Raw genomic sequence first — 27,075 nt, forward strand, 5'->3', positions numbered from 1 at the left:
AATCAAGTGAAAAGGATTAGATTTTCCTGTTACTATGGAATCCTTGTTAGAGAGAGGAAACCTTGGTCTCCCCTCAATAGAGGGCGCTAGGAATTTCAATTCCATTAATTTTACATCCTATTATTAAAACCGTTTTTTCAACATTTAAAATCCAGTCGACGACTTGAAAAATGAAACATAAATGTTATTCATACTAAATTGCTTGATTCAATTTCATAGGTATTTATAGAATGGAAATTTTAGGAATAAATTAAACAAGTAAGACCATTATGGAAAGTTGCAAATTGGCGAATGCGAAACTTAAAAATAATGATTCTAATGATTAAATTGTGAAAAATTATTCCAATGGAATAGAATTTTTTGTCAGTATTTTATGAAATTTGGACACTAATTCAGCGTCAATAAAACATAACATAACAGAATGCTTCAGTTAGTTTCAATAAGCCGAAAATCAAGATTTTAATGAGTTTATAACAAACCTATTTCACACAATTTCATTAAATTTGTGAAGTGCAACAGTATGATGACTAAAAATGGCTAATTTGATTCTAGAAGTCTACTCGTTATGAATTTATAATTAATAATTTCTGATTGATTGATTTGAGAGTATTTTTTCTTATTTATAAAACATGAAATGCCCCAATTTTCTTTTCATATTTCCCCTCCAATCAGAGGAGATTTAATCCCCTACATTCTCCTCTCAGGAGAGGGTTTGTTGAGCGAATAAAAAAAAACAGCGAGTAGGCGTTTCGGTGGTGGGGATTGGACTCCAGTGTTAGAGCAAGAGAATATAACGTATATTCTTGGGAAGTCCCCTTTAGATGACTCCTGAACACCGACACCTCTGAAAATTCCAACAAGAACATTCAACACATAAGACAGGTGAGTTAACGAAGAGATTACGTTCAGTTTTCTGAATAAGATGCTTTAATATTCTTCTAAGTTTGCATGCACTTGGTTCCTTTTTTCGAGATGAAAAGTTATGATAGTTTTTTTTTTGATATTTGTGTTTAATAAGTCAAGAACTATTGTACTTGTTCCGGCTGTGTTTGTTTTTTAGATTTTTTAGAATAATGATGGAAATTTAATGATCAAATTAATTTGAAGAATTGATTTCACGTTAAATTTTTTAATCGTTAATGGTAGATGTATATAGTTAACTTCATTGTACAATTTATCTTAGATAAGCTTTTATTGCTACTTGAACTTTAATTTTCATCAAATTTAATTTAGAACTAATTCGCAGAATTTCCTAATATCAAATTTTAACATAATTCTCCTAACGAAGAATACCTACTAGTAAATAATAAAAATTGCGACACAAGAATAAGCATGCTACCTACTTATTCCTAAAATCCTTTCTCAGGATTGCTGAATAATTTACTTTGTTTGCTTACTCTGATAATTGACCTTTGAACTTATTTTCATAAGTCGTTAAGAAAGAATTTTCGGAAGAAGTAATTCATATAAACCAAGTTCAATTTCTGGAACCAGCACCTTCACCATTTTGCACTTCAATTTCAGTAGGAATAAGGTACATAATTTAGCAAATGTGATAGCTCACTCTGTTACTTGCTGTTATTGTAAACAACAAAAGGATAGTTGATAATTTCTTGATCTGAATACCACATTATTGAAGTTGTATTATTTCTCGATTTCTTTCTTAAGAAAACAAATTGCCTTATTGATTTCTCCTTTGGTTTATTAGGTACTTCCAATTATAAATTTTTGGAATCATTCTGAGAAAAAAAAATCAGTTTTCATTTTGAAATGTGTAGAAACTAAAAACTGAAACTCGAATGAATTTTTTCAGGTTTCAGTGTTCTTCATCGGAAAAAATGAATCAAACTCAAAATATTCTACCTCAAATATACTAATTCACATTGAATTTCAAGATTGAACTCAATTTGGAAAATTAAACCTATTTTCGTTCTAGAGAATGCTTATCAGCTGGTTTTTGTTGAATTTGCTGCCACTCCTCAATGCTTTTCTAATAAATACTGCGATGGAACCTGATGGTTGGAAAAAGCCTGGATGTCATAAAGTAGGTAAGTAATTTTTGATTATTTCACCGAGGTGTATCTACAGGACATTTATCTAAGTGCAACTTGCTTAGAACGATATAATTGTTGAAATTGTTGGTTGTAATTTTTACGTACTATTTCTCAATACAAGAAAAATAAGTAACGTTCCTGTTTTAACGTAACTTCAACTCTCATTGTCTTGAATTCTGAAATTTTTCCAATTAAATTCAAAATTATGGTCGCTACCAGATTTTTTTTAAATTTATTAAACTCATCAATCATGACATCAATTTTTATTATTTTTTGATATTTCCCATTTCATTTGTGTTCAGTAGGCTATGCAATGGAGAAATGGCCAGATATACGCTTCAACAACGTTTAGAAATTGTTTAATTGTTTTGTAAAAATCAGTGCCTATTATGAATACTGAGAGAAATTCCTGAAGAATGCAAAGGATGACATTATTCAGTTATAAGAAAATAGTTATTATTCAGTTAATTGACTCACTATTCGTTGAATTTTAGACAAATTTTGAAGTGAATTTCTTTACACTATACAAGAGCATTTGTACCGATTACCAAGCCTTGCTTGGCAGTGAGTGAATTAACTGAATAACTTCGTCCATGAATTATTTTTGAATTTCTATCAGTATTCTCAATTGTGCACTGATTTTGATAAAACAATTCAACAATTTCTAAACGTTGTTGAAACGTGTATAATTTCACGATTAAATGACATAACCTATGAACACGAATGACATAAGATGTGTCAAAAAAAACACAATATTGCCACTTCAACAATGTAAAATTGTATCATGCAGTTATTCGGCAAATTCAGCTTTTTAAAAATGAGAATACATGCTTCTTTTGTATCGAGTCAGTAAATACGTACAGATACAAACTCTTTGAATAGTATGATCTTCTGGATATTATCAGAAATATAGAGAAATTTAATTTTTCCAATTCTTTCAGATTACAATTTTATTAATATTACATATTGATATTCAGATCAATTAATTCATTAGAATAGTGTAGTTTATACATCACTTTTGTACTGTCTAACTCTGTGAAAACGCATTCATCAAATTGTAAATTTGACCTAAATAATCAAGCACTGACCCATATAGAACTATTATAGTGAATTCAAGTGCGCGGAAAATGAATTTTCCGTGGATGAATAGATATAATTGATATGCTAATAACTAGAATAATTCACATGTGTTTGAAGTTTGTCGAATGTGAAGAGTCCAACAGATTTTGATTTAATTTGATTTGATATAACACATCATTCACTCAATATGTTCCGTGTTTCGTGGCTAATCAGAAACAACATATTTTATGTTAAATATTCGACATAGTCATCTCCAAGAATGTTACATGTAGGTACTCCAACTCTACTCTAACTTTTCAGTATATTTTCATTAGAAAGATTCTTCTTTGCTTTCGAAATAACCTCAACCTCTGCAATTACTTCATCATTAAAGCCAAATTTTTTCCCTGGAGCATTCTTTTGAGATCTGTAAAAAGTCAGTAAACACTGGAGGCCTAATCTGGAGAATAAGGTGGGTGGTCAAGCAGTTGGAAGCGCAATTTGTTGAATTTGACCATGATTTTCATCGATGAGTGATAAGGAGCATTGTTTTGGTGACAAATGTTTTTTTTTTCATTTTAGGACGTTTTTTCTCATCAATCCAATAACATGCACATCCCACCCTTCCTTGGACTGACCAATGGCAATTGAGTGTATCACCTTCAGATACTACATAGGCGTACAACTTTGCTTCCGCCGTTTTTTCCAGGCCTTATTGTATAAAACTGGTTATAAAGGGTGTTTTTTTTTAGAGCTATAGAACTTCTTAAATTGCAATAAAACAACGATGGATTATTCGATTGACATGAATTTTATTTATCCGCAAGATAATCTTGTGGCATTACAATTTAAATATGATTTCTGGCATATGACCGCCACGGCTTGCTCGGATGTAGTCCAATCTGGACGTCCAATTTTCGATGACTTTTTCCAACATTTGTGGCCGTATATCGGCAATAACACGGCGTATGTTGTCTTCCAAATGGTCAAGGGTTTGTGGCTTATCCGCATAGACCAATGACTTTACATAGCCCCACAGAAAGTAGTCTAGCGGTGTTAAATCACAAGATCTTGGAGGCCAACTCACAGGACCAAAACGTGAAATTAGGCGGTCCCCAAACGTGTCTTTCAATAAATCGATTGTGGCACGAGCTGTGTGACAAGTTGCGCCGTCTTGTTGGAACCATCTCCTGGACATCATGGACATGGACATGGACATCAATTTAAAGTTCTGAAGCTCTAAAAAAACACCCTTTACATCCTTATGACTGTTCAACTGACACTTATGTATATCTTGCACTGTTGATATGTTTCTCAGCTAATTTTCTTCTTGCTTAGGTCACACAAGGAAGATCAGCATACCAGACTGCGTGGAGTTCAAAATGACAACCAACGCATGCAGGGGCTACTGCGAGAGCTGGGCTATACCCTCTCACCAAAAGAACAACCCGGCGCAACCCATAACCTCAATCGGCCAGTGCTGCAACATTATGGAAACAGAAAATGTAGAAGCTCGAGTTCTTTGTGCTGATGGCATCCGTACGCTTACCTTCAAATCTGCCATTAGCTGCGCCTGTTACCATTGCAAGAAGGACTAAAGGTTTCCGGAAAATGTGAAATATGCCTAACATAATAAGGATTGTGATTGTAATATGATATATTTATTGTAAATATTATACTGACTGACTGAATAGATTACTTCTTGACGATTGTTCTGATTTGGTACCTTGTCCAATTTGAAATGGGGGAATGAAGTGAATAATATAAGGTGTAGTAAAAAGAAATCCATTACTATCCAATAGATGGGTTTATTTATCTGTATCTCTCTTTCCATAAGTCTGATGGGGATCCACTGGATGGCATTAGAAAGGTGAGATTTCTTACTAAAAAAACTTTCCTGACAGTTTTGTGATTAGTTGACTCAGTTTAGTTTGAGCGCGCGTCAAAGATGAAAACTAGCAAAGATTTTAACATTTTTTTCATATAAAGCCGAAAATGCAAGCTAGGGAGCTGAAAATGTAAATAGTGTTAATGGTCCTGATACTGTAACAGCCAATAACACGCAAAGTGAATCACTTACGACAACGTCAAGCGAAAACGGTCGTGGTAAAAACGCGGTGAGCAGGCAGAAATGGTGGCCAAGTTAGGAATGACGGCCAGAAAGATTTTTCTGTAGGTTTGCCAGGGAATTATCTACTATGAGCTGCTCCTCCAACTGTTAACTCGGAACTGTACTGTCCACAATAGACCGTCTGAAGGAACCAATCGCCCAGAACCGGCCAGCTTTAGGCAATAGGAGAGGAATTGTGATCCATAAGGACAACGCCAGGCCACACACTTGCTTAGTTGGGTGGTTCTTATGCATCCACCTTATAGTCCGGACCTGGCACCAAGTGATTGCCATTTGTTCCTGTCCATGACGAACAATTGTGCTGGTGAAAAATTCGATCCAACAGAAGCTTGAGAAAATAGACTTTCTCAATTTTTTGAATCAAAAAGTATCCAATACAACCCCAAAAATATTGCATTGCCTTGTCTTTGAGACTTGTTTTTCTATCGATGATAATTCTAAAGGGAAACATTATAACTTTGATATACCCTCGACTCTAATTATTCCTAAAAATATTGGGATCTATTTTCTTAATCTACTATAATCTACGATCATCACTCCTAATGATAAGTTTTCTTTGAAGTGGGCAAAAAACTCGAATTTATGATAAGCCTATTGGAAAAATCATTTTCAACTATAATTAATTTATCGTTAGATATCATTATTCTGTTCGACCAAATTAAAATAAATAAATAAATGAACTGAATTTTTCATTAAAATCTACAATTCATATAAAGAACGCTTTTCAGTTTGAAATCATAAACTACTGGTTCAGCTTTTGATAGTTTGATAGTTGATCGAAATATGGATTACTATGAAAGACTGTGTACTATACCTGGTAAAATAATATAGATTATTAATTTCTCTCAATAAATTAAAGTTAACTACTTATCACAAACAAGTTTTCAAATGTAGGTTTAGTATACCTAGAAATAAAACTATAGAATCTTTCGTAGAAATTAAAATTAAAATTTAACATAAAATCAAGAAATCAATAAAATTATTCCTGACAGAAATATTTTTCCTTCAAACGCTTTCTGGTGAAATCCATCTATAGAAGCTAGAATGGTTGATGTGTTTTTCCTCTCTAATAGTCAGTTTAAGAAACCATTTAATTTGTTTTTGTGATTTTTTTTAAACCTCAACAAAGACGGCTTGAGGCATTATCCATATGAATGTATAATAAATAAATATGAATGAATGAATAAAAAATTCATAAAACGAAAACACCATAAAATATCGTGTAAATAAAAAAAACAGAGTTTTTTGAGGAAATAATAGTTATGCTATATTCTTCACAGATTTCAATGATGAATTACGTCAACGAAGAAACCCTTTGAAAAAACTCCTCGAAAAAGCATTCACACCAAGGAAAACATTCTTTAAAATCATTTTCATTATTGAAGCATTCACTTACTCTTTCTCTGTCTTCATGACTATTTACCTTATTCTAACAACGTTTAATTATGAAAATCTGCTGAAATATGGAGCTTTCACGGGTGTCCATATATTTGTGAGTATTCTTCAATTTATTTTTGTTTAAAAAGCTCTTCTGCATTTTTTTTTATTGATAGGGTCAAGAGTCAAGATTCGAGGGTTTGATAAAACATGATTTGTAAATTTGATAGATTTGTATCCTAAAACTTTTAGTTTCGGAGATACAGAGTGATTCATGAAAATTGTCCTAAATTTCTGATCTCCAGAACTTGGGAAACAACAGTCATATTTCATTTAAATTTTGTGGATTTAATCACTTTATACAGCCCTTCAATTGTAATTTCAATATTTTCAGGGCAGTACTCAGGTTATTGAGCTTTTGTTTCAGACTCCGAAATCTATATTTTTCACACGCTTTAGAGAAATGTCGTTGTTGATATGGAAAAATACATAATTCAATTCAATTTTCATTTTGAATGGCACACTTTTTCCAAAAGGGTAGCAAACGAAAGAATTTATGTTTTATGTAACTTTTTTGGAATATGGTAACGGGTTTTTTTTCGAGGTAAATAACTTTAAATTGGCATTACTGTTCAAGATAGCGACCGATTTAACAGCTGTTAAGTGATTTATTCTCAGTTTGGTTTGGCAATTCATCATGAATAGACTCACGCCTGAACAACTGTTGCAAATAGTGCAATTTCATTTCGAAAATAATGGTTCTGTGCGGAATACGTATCGCGCACTACGTCCATTTTATCCGATGAAGCGCACTTCTGGTTGAATGGCTACGTCAACAAACAAAACTGCCGCATTTGGAGTGAAGCTAATCCTCAAGTGTATGTCGAAACACCGTTAAATCCAGAAAAACTGACTGTTTGGTGCGCTTTATGGGCTGGTGGAATCATTGGTCCGTACTTCTTCAAAAACGATGATGGCCAGAACGTTACAGTCAATGGTGATTGGTATAGAGCCATGATTACTAACTTTTTCATTCCTGAATTGAACAACCATGATGTCCAGGAGCTGTTGTTCCAACAAGACGGCGCAACATGTCACATAGTTAGTGCCACAATAGCTTTATTGAAGGACACGTTTGGTAACCGCCTAATTTCACGTTTTGGACCTGTGAATTGGCCTCCAAGATCTTGTGATTTAACACCGCTAGACTACTTTCTGTAGGGCTATGTAAAGTCATTGGTCTATGCGGATAAGCCACAAACCCTTGACCATTTGGAAGACAACATTCGCCGTGTTATTGCCGATATACGGTCAGAAATTTTGGAAAAGTCATCGAAAATTGGACGTCCAGATTGGACAACATCCGAGCCAGCCGTGGCGCTCATATGCCAGAAATCATATTTAAAATGTAATGCCACAAGATTATCGTGCTGATAAATAAAATTCATGTCAATCGAATAATCCATCGTTGTTTTATTGAAATTTAAAGATCTATAGCTCTAAAAAAAACACCCTTTACTTTTTTATTTCTTTTGTGATCATATTTTTTAATCTGCTGAGATGAAAAATGACTTTCAAATACTTCGCTATATCATATGAACCACAAAAATTACTGAAAAAGAAACGTTGTGGATTTTTTCGAATATCTCGAACAGAAACCAAGTTATAGCGAAATATTTTAAATAATCATTTTTCAGGAAAGCCTTGTAACTCGAAAACGAATCAAGATATCTATGATCTGCTTTTTGATATCTTATTATTTCGATATAATTTGAAATTGAAGATTTATTTTCGAGGTCTTATAGTCCTTGAGATGCTCTGCCGGGTGAATTATGAACTCAACGAATTTCAATTTGAATAATGTTTGACTCACCCCATATCTAACGTTAATTTTTATTGAAAACCAGTCCAAAATTATGACCTTATGGAGCAATATTTTTCATGCAAAAGTGTTCCATTCAAGATGTTTTCCTACGAGAAATTTACTTTAAAGAAATGCCATCTTCCAACTTTGACACCCTGTATCTCTAAAACTAGTCAAGGGATTGAGTTGGACAATGGACTTCCTTGTTTAGGAGGTCATATTCTACAAAATACGAAAAAATAACCGGTGACAATTTTTTCATTAGACTGCTGCCTGTTCCTTCAGGCCAGTTTTCATGAATCACCCTGTATATCCGAAACTAACAGTCTTGGGAGGGAAAACAAGCTACTTTTCTGAAAGGCTGGCTAAGGCTAAGCACTCCTGCACCATTAATTTTTAATTTACAGTGAATGTTGAAACTGTATTTTGCTCTTATTTCAGTTCATAGAGAATATATTCATACTCTTGAGAACCTTGGATCAAGTACATACATGGGCTAAAGATGTCGAAGCTAAAACATTCGCCTTTGAATTGTCTGACCTTAGTTATTTTTCGAAAGACTCGGGAATGGTGAAACTTTTGAAGGTCGTCATGAGTACCAACTTTTTGTTGGGCGCAATCGCCTGCATTGGTCTACTCCTGTCTCAAGATACTCTCAGAGAAATGATCTACATGAGGGCCTGGATCTGTCAACAATTTTCAACCACTACTTGTTGGACATCGGGATATCTTCTAAGTCTGCTTGAATTTCCTGTAGTTTGCTCGATAGTAACAATACCATTCATTATGGTATATTACGAGGTTATCGATATAGTACATGTGAATTATTTAAACGAACTGGTTAAACAAATCTGTAGTAGTCACCTTCCTGAGAAGCAACTATATCATTCAGAAATATTTCAGCGTAAGGTAGCCCAAAAGATGAAGATATGTATAATGATACATAATATTTTAATACAGTGAGTACAATCTTCATATCACCTATAGCTACATGCTCTACAAGATCTATGACAAAATTTGACAGATGATAGTGTTTTTTTTTCTTGAATCTTCAACAATCAGTAGCTCAAAAGCTACATATAATAGATCTGGGTTATAGATTTATAGGAACTTCTCTTCTTAAAATCAGCTTAAAATTCACTGTCAAATCTTTAAGCATCAGAATATTATCCTTAAGCACCCTGTATAGAATATTCCACATTAAGGAGTTGCTACGATTTAAAATAAAAACAAATATTCTTATCAAGTCGAAACATTAACCAATTAGTTAACCTACGTTTTAACCAACTGAAAAAGATTTTTTTTCGGTTTGTATCACCCTGTATTTTCAAAAAATACCCAATAGAGGGGCAGGTATGTTGTATGAATATTTTTTCTCAAATTTCATTAACAAGTGTGTCTATTAAAAATCAAATCACGTCGTGAAATATTCAACCTTGACAATTGAAAAAAATTATAATTCAAAGAAAATATTAATGTAGTACAATCAATAATATGTACCTATTATAGACTATCAAGCGATGGAACAATTATGATATATGTACCGACAGTCCTGATATGTATTGGTTCCATAGTCATGGGTAGTTCTATGCTGCTCTTCATTTTATCGGTGAGTGAGAAAAAATTCATTTTATAATGGACTGAAATATTTTTTTTTAGTACGATTTTAATCAGCTCAATTACTTTGTGATTGGGATATTTTCTGGTACGGTGAACTATTTTATTTGTGTATGGCTGTACATTCATTTTTCCCAGCTTTTGAAAAACGAGGTGAGGAAAATCGCTTTTGGGTAATTATTTTGAATGATGAACATTCGGAATCATTCAAAGAAAAAATTTTAATCCACTGAAATTTTCACAGTTTACGTTTAGGAATGTAAAGAATAAAAAAATCAAATTAAAAAATTTCTGTCTGTCCTCCGTATATAAACTGTGTCCGTAAACAAATTCATTTTCAGCTAAACAGACCATTTTAAGAAATAATCCTGAAACACCTCGATTTTTTATTTCAATTTACCGTATTTTAAAATCATAATCTAATATACAGGGTGAATTACTTTCGAGTAATTACGTCACCGTCATTTTTTTTGAATGGAACACCCCCATTTTGTCTCAATTTTCCGATAACTCGAGCTAAGCTGATTCCAAAAATGTATCACATGTTGATTCCAATTGGTACAGGGTGGACAAAAATACAAACGTTTTGTGTGTGCTCATAAAGTAACGCGTAACATTCTTTATCAGTTAAATTAACAATATTATCAAAAATACATATTGTCTAGCAGTAATTGGTTTGAATATAGCACCCTGTAGTTTGTTGCATTTTTATATTGATAAAAATGAGCTGTTTTGGAAACTGGTTTGGTACTTGTGGTCAAGCAGACAGGATATGAAAGAAATTATTTCTTATCAATTTAAAAAAAATTTAGTCATCTAGTTTTTTGTGAAATGTCATAATTTGTTTATTGCCGCTAGACAATAAGAATTTTTGATAATATTGTTAATTTAAATAATAAAGAATGTTACGCGTTACTTTATGAGCACACACAAAACTATTGTATTTTTATCCACCCTGTACCGATTGGAATCAACATGTGATACATTTTTGGAATCAGCTCAGCTAGAGTAATCGGAAAATTGAGACAAAATGGGGGTGTTCCTTAAAAAAATGCCGGTGACGTCATTACTCGAAAGTAATTCACCCTGTATATTAGATTATTATTTTAAAATACGGTGAATTGAAATAAAAAATCGACGTGTTTTAGGATTATTGCTTAAAATGGTCCCTTTAGCTAGAAATGAATTTGTTCCATACTTTAGGGACACAGTGTATGAGAGCTCTCTGCATGAAACTTGGTAGGTATACCCAAAACAAAATTTTAAATGTTAAAATTCCTTGGAAACAACTAAATTTGAAATTGAAATTAAAGAAATGTATGTTGTAAGGATGATTCCAATTATAATATTTTAAGAGATTATCGAAAAAAAATGTTTTCAGTCAGAAAATACTTACTTTCTATTGACTCAGTTGCCATGGTATTATATGAATAAAGGAAATCTGAAAACTTTCTCCATTATTCTGAGACAATCTGAGAGGCCAATATCTTGTGCAATAGACTTATTTGAAGTAAACTATCTGTTGCTTGTAAGGGTGAGTCTGTTTAAATTTTAGATACTTTTCTTATATCCAGTTCGAGAGTTTATAAAGTGGTAAATTGATTTATTTCCATTTATTTCTGTTGGTTTTAAACTACAGACATTCAAGTTTCATTCAATTCTGGGTTTGATTTGGATATTTTTTTTATTTTTCAGATCTTCAAGGCTTTATATTCAGTGGCAGCGATCATTGTACGTTTCCAACCTCATTTGCAATAACTTTTTTATAATTAGTATAACCGAAGCTGTAGTCGGTAAAAGTTAGTCAGTTTGATATTTAAAAAAAAAATATGTAATATACGTAATTATATTACTTTATCACCTTATTATGACGCTTATGAATATTTTTATTCACAATGTAATAATGTTTTCATAGTTCACTATACAATAATAAAGATGTATTAAATATGGTGTTCTATTATCAAATCGAATCTCCTAATATCAAGCTATATAGTGTGTTTCTAAATTGGAGATACAAAGGAAAAGGAATTCTTGGGTGATTTTAAGAATAAAATGTCCTATAAACATTGGTCCAAAAACGCCTTGTTTTTGAGATACAGGGTGTTTCTTGTAATCCAACTTTAATGTGATAATATACCACTTTATAGAATCTTTATAAATCTTTGCTACATATTGGGAAAATAAGCTTCAAAACTAATAATTCATTTATTCATCACAACTTACTGATTACTGATTAGATTTTTATGATAATTCGTATTGTTTGAAATTTTTTCTCGAAATCGGTAGCAGATACGACAAAACTACAATACATCAAAAAGTTGAGTGTTAGAGAACCGTTTTTTTTTGCATTTTTTTAAACTACCAGTGGACCACCAAAAAATGAGAACTGTTCCAAAAAATATATCACCCTATAGATTTGCAATCGAAATAGGCATATTCCATATGCCATTCCATATTTCAGTTGAATATCTTGTGTTTCGCAGATGCTATGAGAAAAAAAATTGGTGAATTCAATTCGTTCTTATTTTTTCGAATAGTGTATGAAACCATGATTTGAAATGAACGAACTCACATATATAAAATCAACTGCATTTTTGGAGTAATCCCTAAATGAAATGCTCCATGTCATTTTCTCTGTCCTAATTTCGGTAAAATGAAGATATCATATTTTCTTGAAGGATGCATATCTTGAAGGATGCATAAAAGGAGATAAATTGCTTGAGACCTAAACCCAGAGGAAGATAATGTCTTGTTGAACGTTATCTCGGAAATATTCAGTTGTGTGGGCGTCCTCCTGGATTTAAATGAAAACAATGCATTCCTCCTGTTGAATCAGACTTTGGGTTCAGAAGATATGAAAGAAATTCTAAAAAAACAGTGATGTGATGTCAGAATTGTTTGCCAATTTACACTCTCAACCCCCCCTTAAAATTTCACGTAGCTCTTCGTTCAAAAAACTGGTTATGTTTAACAGATCGATCACCCATTCCAATACTGACCCTACTCAACACTTGCTTTAAAAGAGAACGGAACCTCAGAATTTTTAGATTTGTAAAATTTTCAAGTAATCTATAGAATAACTTCATCCATGAAGATAAATTAAAAATTCATTTGATTCGGTTCATGTCATAGAGTAATAAACATAGATAGAGTAAGTATACGCAATTTTCACATGTCCTCAACATGGTTAGGTAACGTTGTCGGATTGTGATATATTTTCAAATCCACAATTTTATCATACTATATCGTTATGAATGTATATTATATTGAATGAAATATGATTAAATACATATGCAAATTTGAAATACGATATTTTTCCTAATTGTCGAATTTAAAATAAGCAGAATATTTATTATTATCTGTATCTACCTGCTGAAATCCAAGGTTTGGCAACTTTTGCTCTCCTAGTGTCATCGGTTGTTTCACGTCTTTTGGCGCGCTTGAAGTTTGTTTTCTGAATTTCTGATATATTTAGGTATTTATTTCAATATATTTTGAGTTAATATGAAACATTGATTCACTATGGGACATAAGAAGTGCGTTTTTTGTGGAGAAAATTGCGAATTCAGTGAAATATCGTATCACGTATGTTTCCATTTCCGCGCGCTTCATGTCAAATTTGATAGTTCATGTTGGGGACAAAATTTGCTTACTGGAAATGACATATGCTCCTTTTATCTATGTTTATTATACTCTGAAGTTCAAGTTAATCTATGAAATCAAACTCGTAGATGTATGTAATATTATATATTTTATATATATTTGTGAGTTACATATTTTAAATGTGAATAAGTGTCTATCTCAGAAATAGTTCAATCAGATGGTGGAGACATTCGCATGATGAAAGCAGCTAAAGAATATAAAGCTCGGAAAATCTGCAAAAAAAAACACTGTAAAAATAGCAACAAATTCCTTATGAAGATCTATGTGCTTAATTACAAGGTTAGTTTCTTGTCTAATATTGAAGCGAATATTTGGATTTATCGAAATGAAACTCACCCTTACGAAAACTAGAAAATTGACCTCAAGCAAATCTGTGCTCAATGCGATGGGTTTCTGTGATTTCCTTAGAAATATAGAATATGTTTTAATATTCTTCTTGTTCATATAATACCATGGCAGCTGACCAAGATTATACCATATAAGCTCTGACTAAAAAAATTATAACCAATTCAATTTTAAAAGACTAATTGATTTAACTTGCATATTTCAAAACCCTTTCTGGTTCATAATCAGCAATAACAAATCATTAGAATCAAGAAGAAGGAACAATTTTTCGAGTTCGACATTTTCTAATAATTTAGAATTATAAAATTGAAAAAAGTATGTCTTTTTCAGTCTTTTCATCGTATACCTACTAATTGCAATAAGAGATTCGATTTCGAATAGTCCGCTATCTGAGCAGCTGTCACTCTTGAAGCTGTCATCTTTTGACAAGTCTAAAAATGGAATGATACACGCTTTTTGCAGTTCGCAAAACTTGATCACTTTTGGGTCGGTGTGAAGTACCTTCTCTGCCCGGTTAAAGTGGAATTGGTGGAAAATCACAAATTAGTGATATGAAGAATCGAAACTGTGTGCGTCGCTCAAGAACAATTGTGTATATTGCTGCTGTGTCTCGTAATGTTGACGAAAATATCGGTTTGTCGATTCGTCGTGGGAATAAGGCATTCTAAAAAACATTACACCGTATGTTGCATAAAGACTTACGTCTTGAGGCTTTTAAAGTTCAGTTAATGCAGGAACTAAAACCGGTCGATCACCAGCAACGTCGAATCTTCGATGATTCGAAATTCATCAAAATGATTTTCATCGAAAAATCAATGATGGGCCCCATTTTCACAGCAGAATTGTCACGTTTGGTGCTCGGAAAATCCAAGCAATGAAACAATCGCATTTTTGCAAGAAAAGTTTCCTAGCCGTGTTATTTCTCGAAGAGGTAACCACCATCGGCCATCGAGCATTTGTGATTTGATACCTTTAGACTTTTATCTTTATCTGTGCCAAAGCGTCACAATCAATTCAAAACCTTAAAAATGGAATAAAGAATATTCCTGCTGTCACTTATATAGGAGGAATTTCCTATAGAAATCGCCAAATTTCTGTTGTTTATCTTGGTAAATTTCTTTGAGTGTATGCATATGTGTTAGATGCCTTAAATATGATAATATGCCGAAGGTTCTCAATTAGAAGTAATGAATTTCAAATCAATTTTGCTTGGTTCTTGATAATACTTACATGATCCTTCAAAATTTGGCCAATTGTGATGTATAAACTACCAGAAATCAAACAACATATACCATACAAATTAGCCCCTATAAAAACAATGTACGCTTCATCAATGTATGCCTAAAAAAAATTTTCCTAGTAGTGAACCAATAAAGTCTCATGGAAATGGGAAAAATATTGAGAAGGTTTGGAAATCATAGATATCATTTCAAATATAGTTGTATTTTTTATGTTTTCATTTTTTATGTCATGTTTGACGATATCTTTTGAAACCTAAACTAACGATTAAAAATACCTCAGAGTAATAAACATAGATAGAGGGAGCATATGTCATTATCAGTAAGCAAATTTTGTCCCCCACAAGAACTATCAAATTTGACATGGAGCGCGCGGTAATGAAAACATATCAATGATATTTCACTCAATCCGCGAGTTTCTCCAAAAAGAACACACTTCTTATGTCCCATTGTAAATCAACGTTAAATATCAACTCAAAATATATTGAGATGAATACTTAAATATATCAGAAATTCAGAAAACAAACTTCAAGCGCGCCAAATGACGTGAAACAACCGATGACACTAGGAGAGCAAAAGTTGCCAAACTTCGGATTTCAGCAGGTAGATACAGAAAATAATAAATATTCTGCTTATTATAAACTCGACAATTAGGAAAGATATCGGATTCCAATTATTCAAATTTGCATATTTAATCGGGAATCAAATAAATCTATTTCATTCAATATAATATACATTCATGATGATATAGTAAAATTGTGGATTTGAAAATATATCACAATCTGACAACGTAATCTAACCATGTTGGGGACATGTAAAAAGTGCGTATACTCCCTTCTATCCACTCTATGGAAAATATCAACCAGATACATCGTTTTATGATGTTATGATCGTCTATGCCTCTTGGTCACTTTGTTCACTAATTTCTGGTTGGACCATAGATTACAAACTAAAATCAACGATCGATTAAAATTTTGTTCAACCCGAATTCGGTGGAATGAAAAGTGAAAATCCTTTTTTCCCTCTAGTTGGGAAAGTCGAAAGAAAAATATTTCGTTGTCATAAATCCAATTAAAACATCAAGGAATAAAGTGATTATACGCTGCTTTCGAACTGCTTGTCGTGTCCAAGAGCTCCACTGAAGGATGAGTGAGTTTATCTTTCTACTTCAAATAATATTTCTCACATATTCAATGGCTGAAATAGGAGATTGACGTTCTGAAAGTATTTTAAAAATTCTCTCTCTTAGGCATTTTCTGGATAAAATAAAACGTTCGGAGTGGTTCGAGTACTTACATTGAAAGCGCGAGATACTAGCCTCAATATCGTCTCTTTTCAACGTGCATATACGGGTGCAATTCAGAAAGTAAGTTAACTGAATTTTTTTTAGCATCGTTTATTTTTCACAATAATCACACTTCTTCAGGTTGTCATACGTCATCATTTTTCGAATACAAGGGGATCATAGAGTAATAAACATAGATAGATGGAGTATACGCAATTTTGACATGTCCCCAACATGGTTAGATTACGTTGTCGGATTGTGATATATTTTCAAATCCACAATTTTAGTATATCGTCATGAATGTGTATTATATTGAATGAAATATATTTATTTGAGTGATTCCCGATTAAATATGCAAATTTGAATATTTGGAATTCGATATTTTTCCTAATTGTCGAGTTTATAATAAGCAGAATATTTTTCAGTTTCTGTATCTACTTGCTGAAATCCAAGGTTTGGCACTTTTGCTCTCCTAGTGTCATCGGTTGTTTCACGTCTTTTGGCGCGCTTGAAGTTTGTTTTCTGAATTTCTGATATATTTAGGTATTTATTTCAATATATTTCGAGATAATATGAAACATTGGTTCACTATGGGGCATAAGAAGTGTGTTTTTTGTGGAGAAAATTGTGAATTCAGTGAAATATCGTATCACTGATATGTTTCCATTTCCGCGCGCTTCATGTCAAATTTGATAGTTCATGTTGGGGACAAAATTTGCTTACTGAAAATGATATATGCTCTCTCTATCTATGTTTATTACTCTGAGAGGGAGATCCATGTTTTAAAAACATATGTCTAACAAATTTTTCTTCCGAATCATTTAGCAATATGAATCGTTTATCTACTGCTGAACGTGTCAAAAATGTAAAAATTTATTACAAAATAATTTTTCTCTAATTCTGTGGTTATTCCGTTCATTCTTCCACATCTTGTAGAACAAAATCGTGCGAGAATATATCAGAAACGCACAGTTTTCATGGTTATATTTTATTATTCTATGTTGGCACTCCGAACTTTCCGCTACGGCTTTATCTGTCAATTCATCAAATTGCCTTAAAGAAATCAGTTCTGCCAACCAACATTTTTCAATACAAAAATCACTAAATTATATTTATGGAAATATTTCATTAATTTCAATGAAAATGCAATGAATTAGAGAAAATAATGTATAATACTCGTACTGAAGGCTCATTCTACCACTCGTTCATTCCAAAACTCGCCACTTCGTGGCTCGTTTTTGAATTTTGAACTCGTGGAAGAATATCAATGCCTTCTGCACTTGTATTATAAATAACTATTCTGTAGCAAGTACGATTCGTGCTTCATCTCGGATACCTAACTCATGAAAAATATAATTCTTACCATCAGGATTACCATCATCAACGACACACCCATTAGAATAGATCCCAAAAAAAATAGAATTATGTAAGCGTAGACAATGTTTGCTGCAAGAATTGAATCACTGAAAATGAAGATGAAAGTGAGAAAAAAAAACTGTAAAAGAAGATCTTTGAATCTGAAGTTATCTGTAAAACAAATCAACGAAAGTTTATGCAACATTGAGATTAGTTCAATTGAAAGATATTAAAGAAATTTCTTCAAAAAGTTTTATATTCCACATTACCCTGAAATTTTTCTCAATATACAGGGTGAGTTTAAAGGTTATATATCAGATTTAAACATAGATTACACTCAATAGCAACAAATCTCGTCTTTTTGGGTGAAAAGCTAAGAATTTTCCAAATTGTGGAACATATTTTGACATCCGACACATAAAAAGAGTGGAAAACATCAACTTAGAGAAACTATGTTTTCAGAGAACCTCATAATTCAAGAGATTGTCTTATTGAGTTCCATTTTTTCGTTGGTCTAACCAATAGAGTAATAAACATAGATAGAGGGAGTGTACGCAATTTTTACATGTCCCCAACATGTTTAGATTACCTTGTCGGATTGTGATATATTTTCAAATCCATAATTTCACTATATCGTTATGAATGTTTATTATATTGAATGAAATAAATTTATTTGTGTGACTCCCGATTAAATATGTGAATTTGAGTATTTGGAATTTTCCTAATTGTCGAATTTATAATAAGCAGAATATTTATTATTTTCTGTATCTACCTGCTGAAATCCAAGGTTTGGCAAATTTTGCTCTCCTAGTGTCATAGGTTGTTTCACGTTGTTTTGGCACGCTTGAAGTTTGTTTTCTGAATTTCTGATGTATTCAGGTACTCATCTCATTATATTTTGTGTTAATATGAAACGTTGATTCACTATGGGAAATAAGAAGTGCGTTCTTTGTGGAGAAACAGGCGATTTGAGTGAAATATCGTATCACTGATATGTTTTCATTTCCGCGCGCTTCATGTCAAATTTGATAGTTCATGTTGGGGACGAAATTTGCCTCCTTTCTTTGTTTATTACTCTGAGGTTTAACCTACCTTATTGCTTGGTCATGCAACAAAACGCATATCTTCAACTTCTGCTCAACAAGTTTCTGGTACAACTCCGAATCATACCGTTTGTCCTCGGGTATTTGGCTACTGCAGATACTTTTAACAAACTTATTGATTAACATAATTCGAAAAACACCAGATGTGCCAAAGTAAATCATAGCAGTTGGGCTTGAAACCATAACAGTAGCAGATATGAAGTCAACAACATACAATAATACAATTTTGGACCAGTAATATCCAGGGAGTTCATTGATGATCCAAACTCTGGAATAGGACTTGTCGTTGAAATATTCGAAGGAGTAGGCGAGAAAAAAGAAAGAAAGCAAGGCAAGTCCGTAGTTCATCAGGACAAGGCAAATTGGAATTTTTGATAACATTTCGACTTTTTTATTGAGCTCTTCATCCATGATTTCGTAGGGTATTCTTATTCTTTCGTGCCAAGTGAACATTCCTTTTAGTATTTCCTGCTTCTCCAGCATCAGCCACAGGTTTATTAGCATCTGAAAATCCCCAGGAGTAATTTCATATACTCGATTTTTTTTCTTTTTCAATTATTCAATTTCATTTCAGGGTGGGAATTCTTATTACTTTTTTAATATGTAATGCGCTTCAATTCCCACATGTAACCTTCCACAATCAGAAAGCCAATCATTCTCATTTTCGATATTTTTCTCAAAAAAAAGATAAAAAATACCCCGCCAAGTGTATAACAATACAGAGTTTCAAGTATGGAACGCCTCATTTATCTCGGAAACGTATCGCAAGATTATTATAGATCTTGGTGTGAAAGAATATTGTGATATTGCCAATATTATGGTGGTAACAGACGTATTGAAAAGTACCCGGTCTACCATAGTAAAACAAATTGTTTTGGCAAAATTCGATTTTATTATTCAACAAAGTTGCCTTCAAGGGCGATACAGCGATTAAAGCGATCTTCCAACTTTTCGATACCATTTTTGTAGTGCGATTTGTCTTTCGCTTCAAAATAGACCTCAGTTTGGCGATTACTTCTTCATTGGCGCTAAATTTCTTTCCAGCGAGCATTTTTTTGAGGTCTGAGAACAAGAAAAAGTCGCTGGGGGCCAGATCTGGCGAATACGGTGGATGCAGAAGCAATTCGAAGCCCAATTCATGCAATTTTACCATTGTTTTCATTGATTTGTGACACGGCGCATTGTCTTGATGAAACAGCACCGTTTTTTCTTCAAATGGGGTCGTTTTTTAACGATTTCATTCTTCAAACGATCCTATAACGCTATATAATAATCGCTGTTGATGATCTGGCTCTTTTAGAGGTAATCAACGAATATTATACCTTGAGCATCCCAGAATACTGATGCCCTAACATTGCCAGCTGACTGTGTGTGTTTTTCCTCGCTTTGGATTCGGTTCATCGTGTGCAGTCCGCTTAGCTGTCGATTGGACTCCGGAGTGAAATGATGGAGCCATATTCCATCCATTGTCACATATCAACGCAAAAATTCATGTTTATTGCACTTGAATAGCTTCAAACACTGCTCAGAATCATCAACACGTTGTTGCTTCTGATCGATTGTGAGCTCGCGCGGCACCCATTTTGCACACAGCTTTCTCATGTAAAAATATTCTTGAACGATATGATGTACGCGTTCAGATGATATCTTCACAATTTCTGCTATCTCGACCAACTTCACTTTACGGTCATTCAAAATTATTTTGTGAACTTTTTTGAGTTTTTCGGTGACAGTCTCTTTTGGACGTCCACTGCGTTCGCCGTCTTCGGTGCTCATTTCACCACGTTTAAACTCAGCATACCTATCAATGATGGTTGATTTTCCTGGTGCAGACCCCGGAAACTCTTCATCAAGCCAAGATTTTGCTTCAACTGTATTTTTTCCTTTTCAAAAGCAATATTTTATCAGCACACGAAACTCTTTTTTCAAATAACAAAAGTAGCTACACTCACAACGCAATATCTCACAAACTAATGGTCGGACTGCTGTCAAATTTTGACACGTATCGCTTGAAGGTTGGTACTAACGAAAAATCATATGGATTCAATACTAGCACCGCCATCTGTGCATCAGACCGGGTACTTTTCAATTGTCCTAATATTAGCAGAGCATTTTTTTCTTTCGACCTTTTTTAAGAATATACTCACAAATACTTCTAGTCCCCATGCTGGTCCAAATTTCATAACAAACTTAGGATCCAAAGTTACAAGGGACTTGTAAAGCGTCAAAGTCAGTGAACAAATATGAAAAAGGTTCGCTATCACAAGGAATGGTCTTGCTAATCTAAGATTGAGAAGTCCATAAGTCATATGTATAAATATCTTGAGGTAATCTTTCGGGTTTTCTTTGATCTCTGAAATGTAGAAAAGTCGTGAAAATTTCAATCCTCTTGAAATGTTTAAGTATTCAATGGGTTTTATTTATTCTAGAAGAGATAACTTTTAGATTTTAGTGCAGTAAAAAGGACTGTAAATTTGAGAAAGTAAGTAACACGAACAATCAGTAACTACTCACTTTCAAATCGAGCCATATTTTCATAGATTTCCATTTCCCGGTTTTTCTGAAAAATCGGCTATTATAAGTGGTCATTCAAGTAAAATACGGAAGTGAAAAATTTAAGAAGAGTATCGAAATAAATGAAGAAATCAGTGACATGAACTCGGGACTTTTTGTAGTAGTTTTTCAATCTCAAGTCAAGTCATGTATTTATTTATCAAGTACTTGAATCATAACAACTAACAAGCTACTTGATTTTCAGCAGTTTTATTGTGTAGTGTCTCATCAATAAAAAATGATGAAATGAGAAGCAACCGAACAAAAAACACTTTTATTCAATAAACTTATTGTTTAAAAGAATCGAAAACATCAACTTTTGTAAAATATAAACATAAATTGAATCACTATAAATCATAACAAAATAAAAAAAATTAAGTTTCTTAATATTAAGAAACCTCCAGGATTTCAATCGAAATGGAAATCTGCATTTGGATGTAGAATGATAATTTCAAGCCTCGTGTAGAATTTCATATTGATCGCACAACCAGAACCATAGAAAACTCAAGAAGAATCGGAAAAAAATCACCCAATATTTCCTTGACCACGAAAACTACTTAGTTGAGGTTTTAGATGTTTAAATATCAAATAACAATTTCATAGAAAATTTAAGAAGAATATCGAACAAAAAACAAGTATTTCAGTGAGAACAGATCTAATCGAGTTAATTTTCTACTGATAGAGTTTTCAGAATCATTAAAAATTCAAGAAAATTATCGAAGAAAATTGAGAAAGGAAAAAAAAAATTGAGTCAATCCTGGAGCTTTTGAGCACTCGTTTATTCATTCCTTGGAGACCAAATATATACCAGGTCTGTGCAATGTAGGTAAATAATCTAAATGAAAGATGATGCTCAGATTTTGGGTACATAGGACAGTTCTGCCAACTTGACAACTCCTTTTGAGCGGATTTTTCAATTAATTGATTTATTACTGTCTAGAAAAAAAGTATTGGAGCGTTGGTTTGAAATTTCTATGTGATTCGATCATGTTCAATGCCAATTGAAGATCCAGATAGAGAAACGTGAAACTGAATACGTTCGATCCTTTTAACATCAAGATGCTATTAAGAATAGATGCAGTTATATCTTCCAAGTAGGATCTAATGTTTATTTCAGAGGAAATGTGGTAGCTAAGTACATTGGCTATAGGATTTGTGGAGCGCAATATTTTGTCTAGGGATAATCGATATATCATTTCGATACTGACTGAATGAACCTACAAATATAGGTGACATAGGGTAATTAGTATTCATTTGATAGATTCACAAGTTAGTTTCAACACTATGTCATTTGAGTATAACTTTTTTTTTTAAACAACTTTCTTGAGAAAACCAAAAAAGCATATAAAAATAATAAATGCATACTTAGAAGGTTCTAATTTTCCTTTTAGATATAGCCTATACTAAAAACTAAAACATGTATATTTGGATGAAGTCTTTTTATTGAAATTTACAATTTTTAAAGAAATAAATACTGCTTCTTATTGCCATGAATTTGATATCCCTCGAAAACTCTGTCCTTCTTGAATCTTCTTGCGTCTTTCCATTTGAATTTGGCGGAAGCTATATGGCTGAATTTTTGGATAACCCATTTTTAAATTACAGTGTTATCGAGTTGGTATTTTTTCAGTTATTGAGAAAAAAAATCATATATGTAACTCTTCGAAACCATTGAAGGGAGTTTGCCTATTAACGAACTCTGCCCTAAAGCTCAAAATTCGATGATTTCAGACAAATATCTGCAATTTTCGGGACATTTGCTTTCCTCTATTTTTTTCAATTTAATTAGTAATAATTTTGAATGATCACGGTAATTTATATATTTAGCAATTATATTTGAAATAAACTCACCATATCCCAGAATAATCATACAATATGCACCTTCTTCTTTGTAATAAGCAATAAAACAGAAGACAATGTTAAGAAATATAATCAGATTATCAATGAAAAACAGCAAAATCAATCAACTTTTTGCTACATCTATTATCATTACGAGAATTATATTTGAAGTTTTTCATTCAATTTCCAACATTTTAATTGAATCTTCACTGCGTTTCCATCCATCGAAATCTGAGAAAAAGTGTAATCAACTGTGAAAAATCGATTTTCCGTAATGCGATATAAAAACTTCCTATTTCCCGCAGAATAAGCAATTTCATGTCCTAATTTGTTTATTTAAATTAAGTCGTATAATTGAAGAAAATCCTGGGAAATATCAATAGAATCATAGAAAATTGAAAAATGTGGCTTTCCTCGATAGGGAATTTTGATGACACATTGATCCCGCAGGATTCAATCATTTGTGTTCTCGTTCATTAAACACACCCACACTTTCTCTATGTTCCTAATCGATTATTTTAATTAAGTTTCGACAGTTGGACACGCTAAGCATTAACGCAATTATCGTCATTCAACACACATTAGCGTATTCTTTGAAGAAATTGTTTCGCTTATTCTTTTGATCACTTTTGCATCGAAATGTGTTAGGAAAAAAAGAATCAAATTCAACAATTCTTTTCACACAGAAGAACATGGAATAGGGATGTTGCCTATATTTTAAAAGTGCTTTTAATTTGTAGATAAGCCCTATATAAACACGAAAAAAAAAGTTTCATGGAAAAATATAGAAAGTACCAATAAAAAATACGTAAATAATAAAAATGTTTTCAAAATTCCCGCCGAAACGCTCCATTCTGTCACGGTATTTTGGTGACGTCACTGCATAAAAGACTCACCACCATAGACAAACTAACTAGTTTATCTATGATCACCACGTGTTAACGGTCTGTCAAACTGAACTAATATCAGCTGATATTGACAGTCAAGTCGGTGTGATTATATCATCTGACGTTCTAAACCATAGATAAACTAGTTCTAGATAAGATTAGTTTGTTTATGTTCTAAACGTTTCAGTGCTATGACGTCAAATTGCCCTAATTGGCAGTCACGTGCTAGTCGATAAGAATTAACTCAATTTAAATCAATTTTATCAAATTGAATTCGAGAAATAAGATAATGAAAATGCTACTTTAGTATTTTAAAAACGGCCTTTAATGTGGAAAACTTAAATTCATTTGATTTTATTATATGACGTAACATCCCTATTACGTGGGACTTTCAGTTATGATTTGTCTTTTTGAGCGATCTAATTTTGTCAAAATATCGTTAATTTTCCAATTTTGAACCGGAAATGGTCGCAAACAATAGAGTTCGACTCGCTAATGACGAATCCACCCTCAAATTTGTTTCTGTCGATTGACATGAATTTTATTTATCCGCAAGATAATCTTGTGGCATTACATTTTAAATGATTTCTGGCGTATGACGGCTGGCTCGGATGTAGTCTAATCTGGACGTCCAATTTTCGATGACTTTTTCCAACATTTGTGGCCGTATATCGGCAATAACACGGTGAATGTTGTCTTCCAAATGGTCAAGGGTTTGTGGCTTATCCGCATAGACCAATGACTTTACATAGCTCCACAGAAAGTAGTCTAGTGGTGTTAAATCACAAGATCTTGGAGGCCAATTCACAGGTCCAAAACGTGAAATTAGGCGGTCACCAAACGTGTCTTTCAATAAATCGATTGTGGCACGAGCTGTGTGACATGTTGCGCCGTCTTGTTGGAACCACAGCTCTTAGACATCATGGTTGTTCAATTCAGAAATGAAAAAGTTAGTAATCATGGCTCTATACCGATCACCATTGACTGTAACGTTCTGGCCATCATCGTTTTTGAAGAAGTACGGACCAATGATTCCACCAGCCCATAAAGCGCACCAAGCAGTCAGTTTTTCTGGATGTAACGGTGTTTCGAAATACACTTGAGGATAAGCTTCACTCCAAATGTTTTTTGACGTAGCCATTCAACCAGAAGTGCGCTTCATCGCTAAACAAAATAAAATGGACGTAGTGCGCGATACGTATTCCGCACAGAACGATTATTTTCGAAATATAATTGCACTATTTGCAAGCGTTGTTCAGGCTTGAGTCTATTCATGATGAATTGCCAAACAAAACTGAGAATAAATCCCTTGACCTCTGTTAAATCGGTCGCCATCTTGAACAGTAATGCCAACTTAAAGTTATATACCTCGAAAAAAAACACCCTATATTTTCGTGATCTACGTTAACCACTTAACTGATAAAAAGGTATAAAATTCCCATGTGGGAACTTTCGTCGAAAAAAAAATTCGGCTTATTTGAGGTCGTTTAGTCTAAGACTGCTAACTGATTATTTCTCTTAAAATCCACTGTTTGTTTTTTAAATATCAAAATGAAACCTCTCATTGGAAAACCCTTTCTGAACAATTTTGTCCTCATTCTTGTAGAGTGGCCCCGTGAATTCGATTATGTATGGAGACATGTGACCTGACGTTCTGTTCTTTTTCCACCTAATTCCTCTGTTGAGGGGTTGCAGCCCACACGTATATGCATCCCGTCTGATGAAACTGTCTTTTCAATTCGTATAATTGCCTGGAAATATTTCGATTCGGTGATAAATTTGTTTCATCAATCGTGTTCACAGAAGTCGATAGATTTATGTGATCACGTACGATAATTGTATTTCTGTCGAAATTGAATCGGTTTTTCCATATGCAACGTTTTAAAATTTGAGAATAACACTGGTTTGGCACATATGGAGGTTTCGAACGCTCGTTCATACGTGCGAAATCTCAACTTGGCTGGATCTATTGTCACTGAAATATTAAGACTTTTTTCTCGATATCCTGCTTGGCTTTACTACATAGGCGTACAACTTTGCCTCCGCCGTTTTTTTCCGAAATCCGTGGCTTTATTGTAAAACACTGGATATACATTTATGACTCAAAGTATTGTCCATCGCTGGCCACTACTTTCTCTCATCTTTCGGGCAGCGTACGAATTCCGCGTCGAAAAAACTGGTCATCTTTGAAGCGATTCACGAATCAATCCAATTTTTTACTTCTTCATAAGACCAGAAGTGCTGATCAGCTAGGCCGTGTGTCATTGATTGAAACAAGTAATAGTCTGCGAGAACAACGTCTGAAATATGGCAGGTGGGGTAGAACTTTCCATTTCAACGTTTCCAAGTATGTCTTGACCACTTTCGCAACATGGGATCGAGCATTGTCATGCTGTAAAATCACTTCATCATGTCTCGTTGTATTGCGGCCGTTTGTCTTTCAATATTCGGTTTAAACGCATTAATTGCGTTCGATAACGATCGCCTGTGAATGTTTCAGTCGGTTTCAAAAACTCATAATACACTACGCCGAGCTGGTCCCACCAAATACTGAGCATGACCTTGGAACCTTGAATATTCGGTTTGTCCGTTAACGTGGAAGCATGGCCGGGATATTTGCATGATTTTCTGCGCTTGGGATCATCGTAATTAGCTAATCCAATCCCGCAAATGCGGGATCCCTCTGAAATTCTGGGGGGATCAA

At 33.3% G+C, this 27,075-nt stretch overlaps 3 protein-coding genes across 3 annotated transcripts; 2 read left to right on the forward strand and 1 right to left on the reverse strand.

Annotated features, from left to right (window-relative positions):
* Positions 1 to 770: 770 nt before the first annotated feature.
* LOC123680154 (thyrostimulin alpha-2 subunit) lies at positions 771 to 4,819 on the forward strand. Its single transcript, XM_045617917.1, has 3 exons — positions 771 to 882; positions 1,939 to 2,048; positions 4,452 to 4,819. The coding sequence occupies exons 2-3, from the start codon at positions 1,940 to 1,942 to the stop codon at positions 4,709 to 4,711; spliced, it is 369 nt and encodes a 122-aa protein (XP_045473873.1). The 5' UTR covers positions 771 to 882; position 1,939; the 3' UTR covers positions 4,712 to 4,819.
* Positions 4,820 to 8,924: 4,105 nt separating this feature from the next.
* Positions 8,925 to 11,867, forward strand: LOC123680703. The gene is made up of 5 exons (XM_045618737.1): positions 8,925 to 9,444; positions 9,995 to 10,094; positions 10,145 to 10,255; positions 11,484 to 11,636; positions 11,798 to 11,867. The coding sequence occupies exons 1-5, from the start codon at positions 9,053 to 9,055 to the stop codon at positions 11,858 to 11,860; spliced, it is 819 nt and encodes a 272-aa protein (XP_045474693.1). The 5' UTR covers positions 8,925 to 9,052; the 3' UTR covers positions 11,861 to 11,867.
* A 1,992-nt stretch (positions 11,868 to 13,859) lies between these two features.
* Positions 13,860 to 21,650, reverse strand: LOC123680385. The gene is made up of 7 exons (XM_045618263.1): positions 21,607 to 21,650; positions 21,240 to 21,445; positions 19,082 to 19,596; positions 17,997 to 18,096; positions 15,341 to 15,451; positions 14,102 to 14,254; positions 13,860 to 13,977 (listed from the first exon to the last, which is right to left on the reverse strand). The coding sequence occupies exons 1-7, from the start codon at positions 21,638 to 21,640 to the stop codon at positions 13,915 to 13,917; spliced, it is 1,182 nt and encodes a 393-aa protein (XP_045474219.1). The 5' UTR covers positions 21,641 to 21,650; the 3' UTR covers positions 13,860 to 13,914.
* Between the last annotated feature and the right edge of the window lie 5,425 nt (positions 21,651 to 27,075).

The sequence above is a fragment of the Harmonia axyridis genome, chromosome 5, assembly GCF_914767665.1.
Source record: "Harmonia axyridis chromosome 5, icHarAxyr1.1, whole genome shotgun sequence".
In the NCBI taxonomy this organism is placed as follows: domain Eukaryota; kingdom Metazoa; phylum Arthropoda; class Insecta; order Coleoptera; family Coccinellidae; genus Harmonia; species Harmonia axyridis.

Bases quoted from the DNA above. Each gene is read 5' to 3' on its own strand.
- LOC123680154 (XM_045617917.1), top strand. From the start codon at position 1,940: ATGCTTATCAGCTGGTTTTTGTTGAATTTGCTGCCACTCCTCAATGCT. The intron at 2,049-4,451 runs GTAAGTAATTTT...CTTCTTGCTTAG, and splicing joins GCCTGGATGTCATAAAGTAG to GTCACACAAGGAAGATCAGC.
- LOC123680703 (XM_045618737.1), top strand. From the start codon at position 9,053: ATGGTGAAACTTTTGAAGGTCGTCATGAGTACCAACTTTTTGTTGGGC. The intron at 10,095-10,144 runs GTGAGTGAGAAA...ATTTTTTTTTAG, and splicing joins TGCTGCTCTTCATTTTATCG to TACGATTTTAATCAGCTCAA. The intron at 11,637-11,797 runs GTGAGTCTGTTT...TTTATTTTTCAG, and splicing joins ACTATCTGTTGCTTGTAAGG to ATCTTCAAGGCTTTATATTC.
- LOC123680385 (XM_045618263.1), bottom strand. From the start codon at position 21,640: ATGGAAATCTATGAAAATATGGCTCGATTTGAAA. The intron at 15,452-17,996 runs GTAAGAATTATA...AATTTTTTTTAG, and splicing joins TGATGATGGTAATCCTGATG to GCATACATTGATGAAGCGTA. The intron at 13,978-14,101 runs GTGAGTTTCATT...TTTTTTTTGCAG, and splicing joins ATTTTCTAGTTTTCGTAAGG to ATTTTCCGAGCTTTATATTC.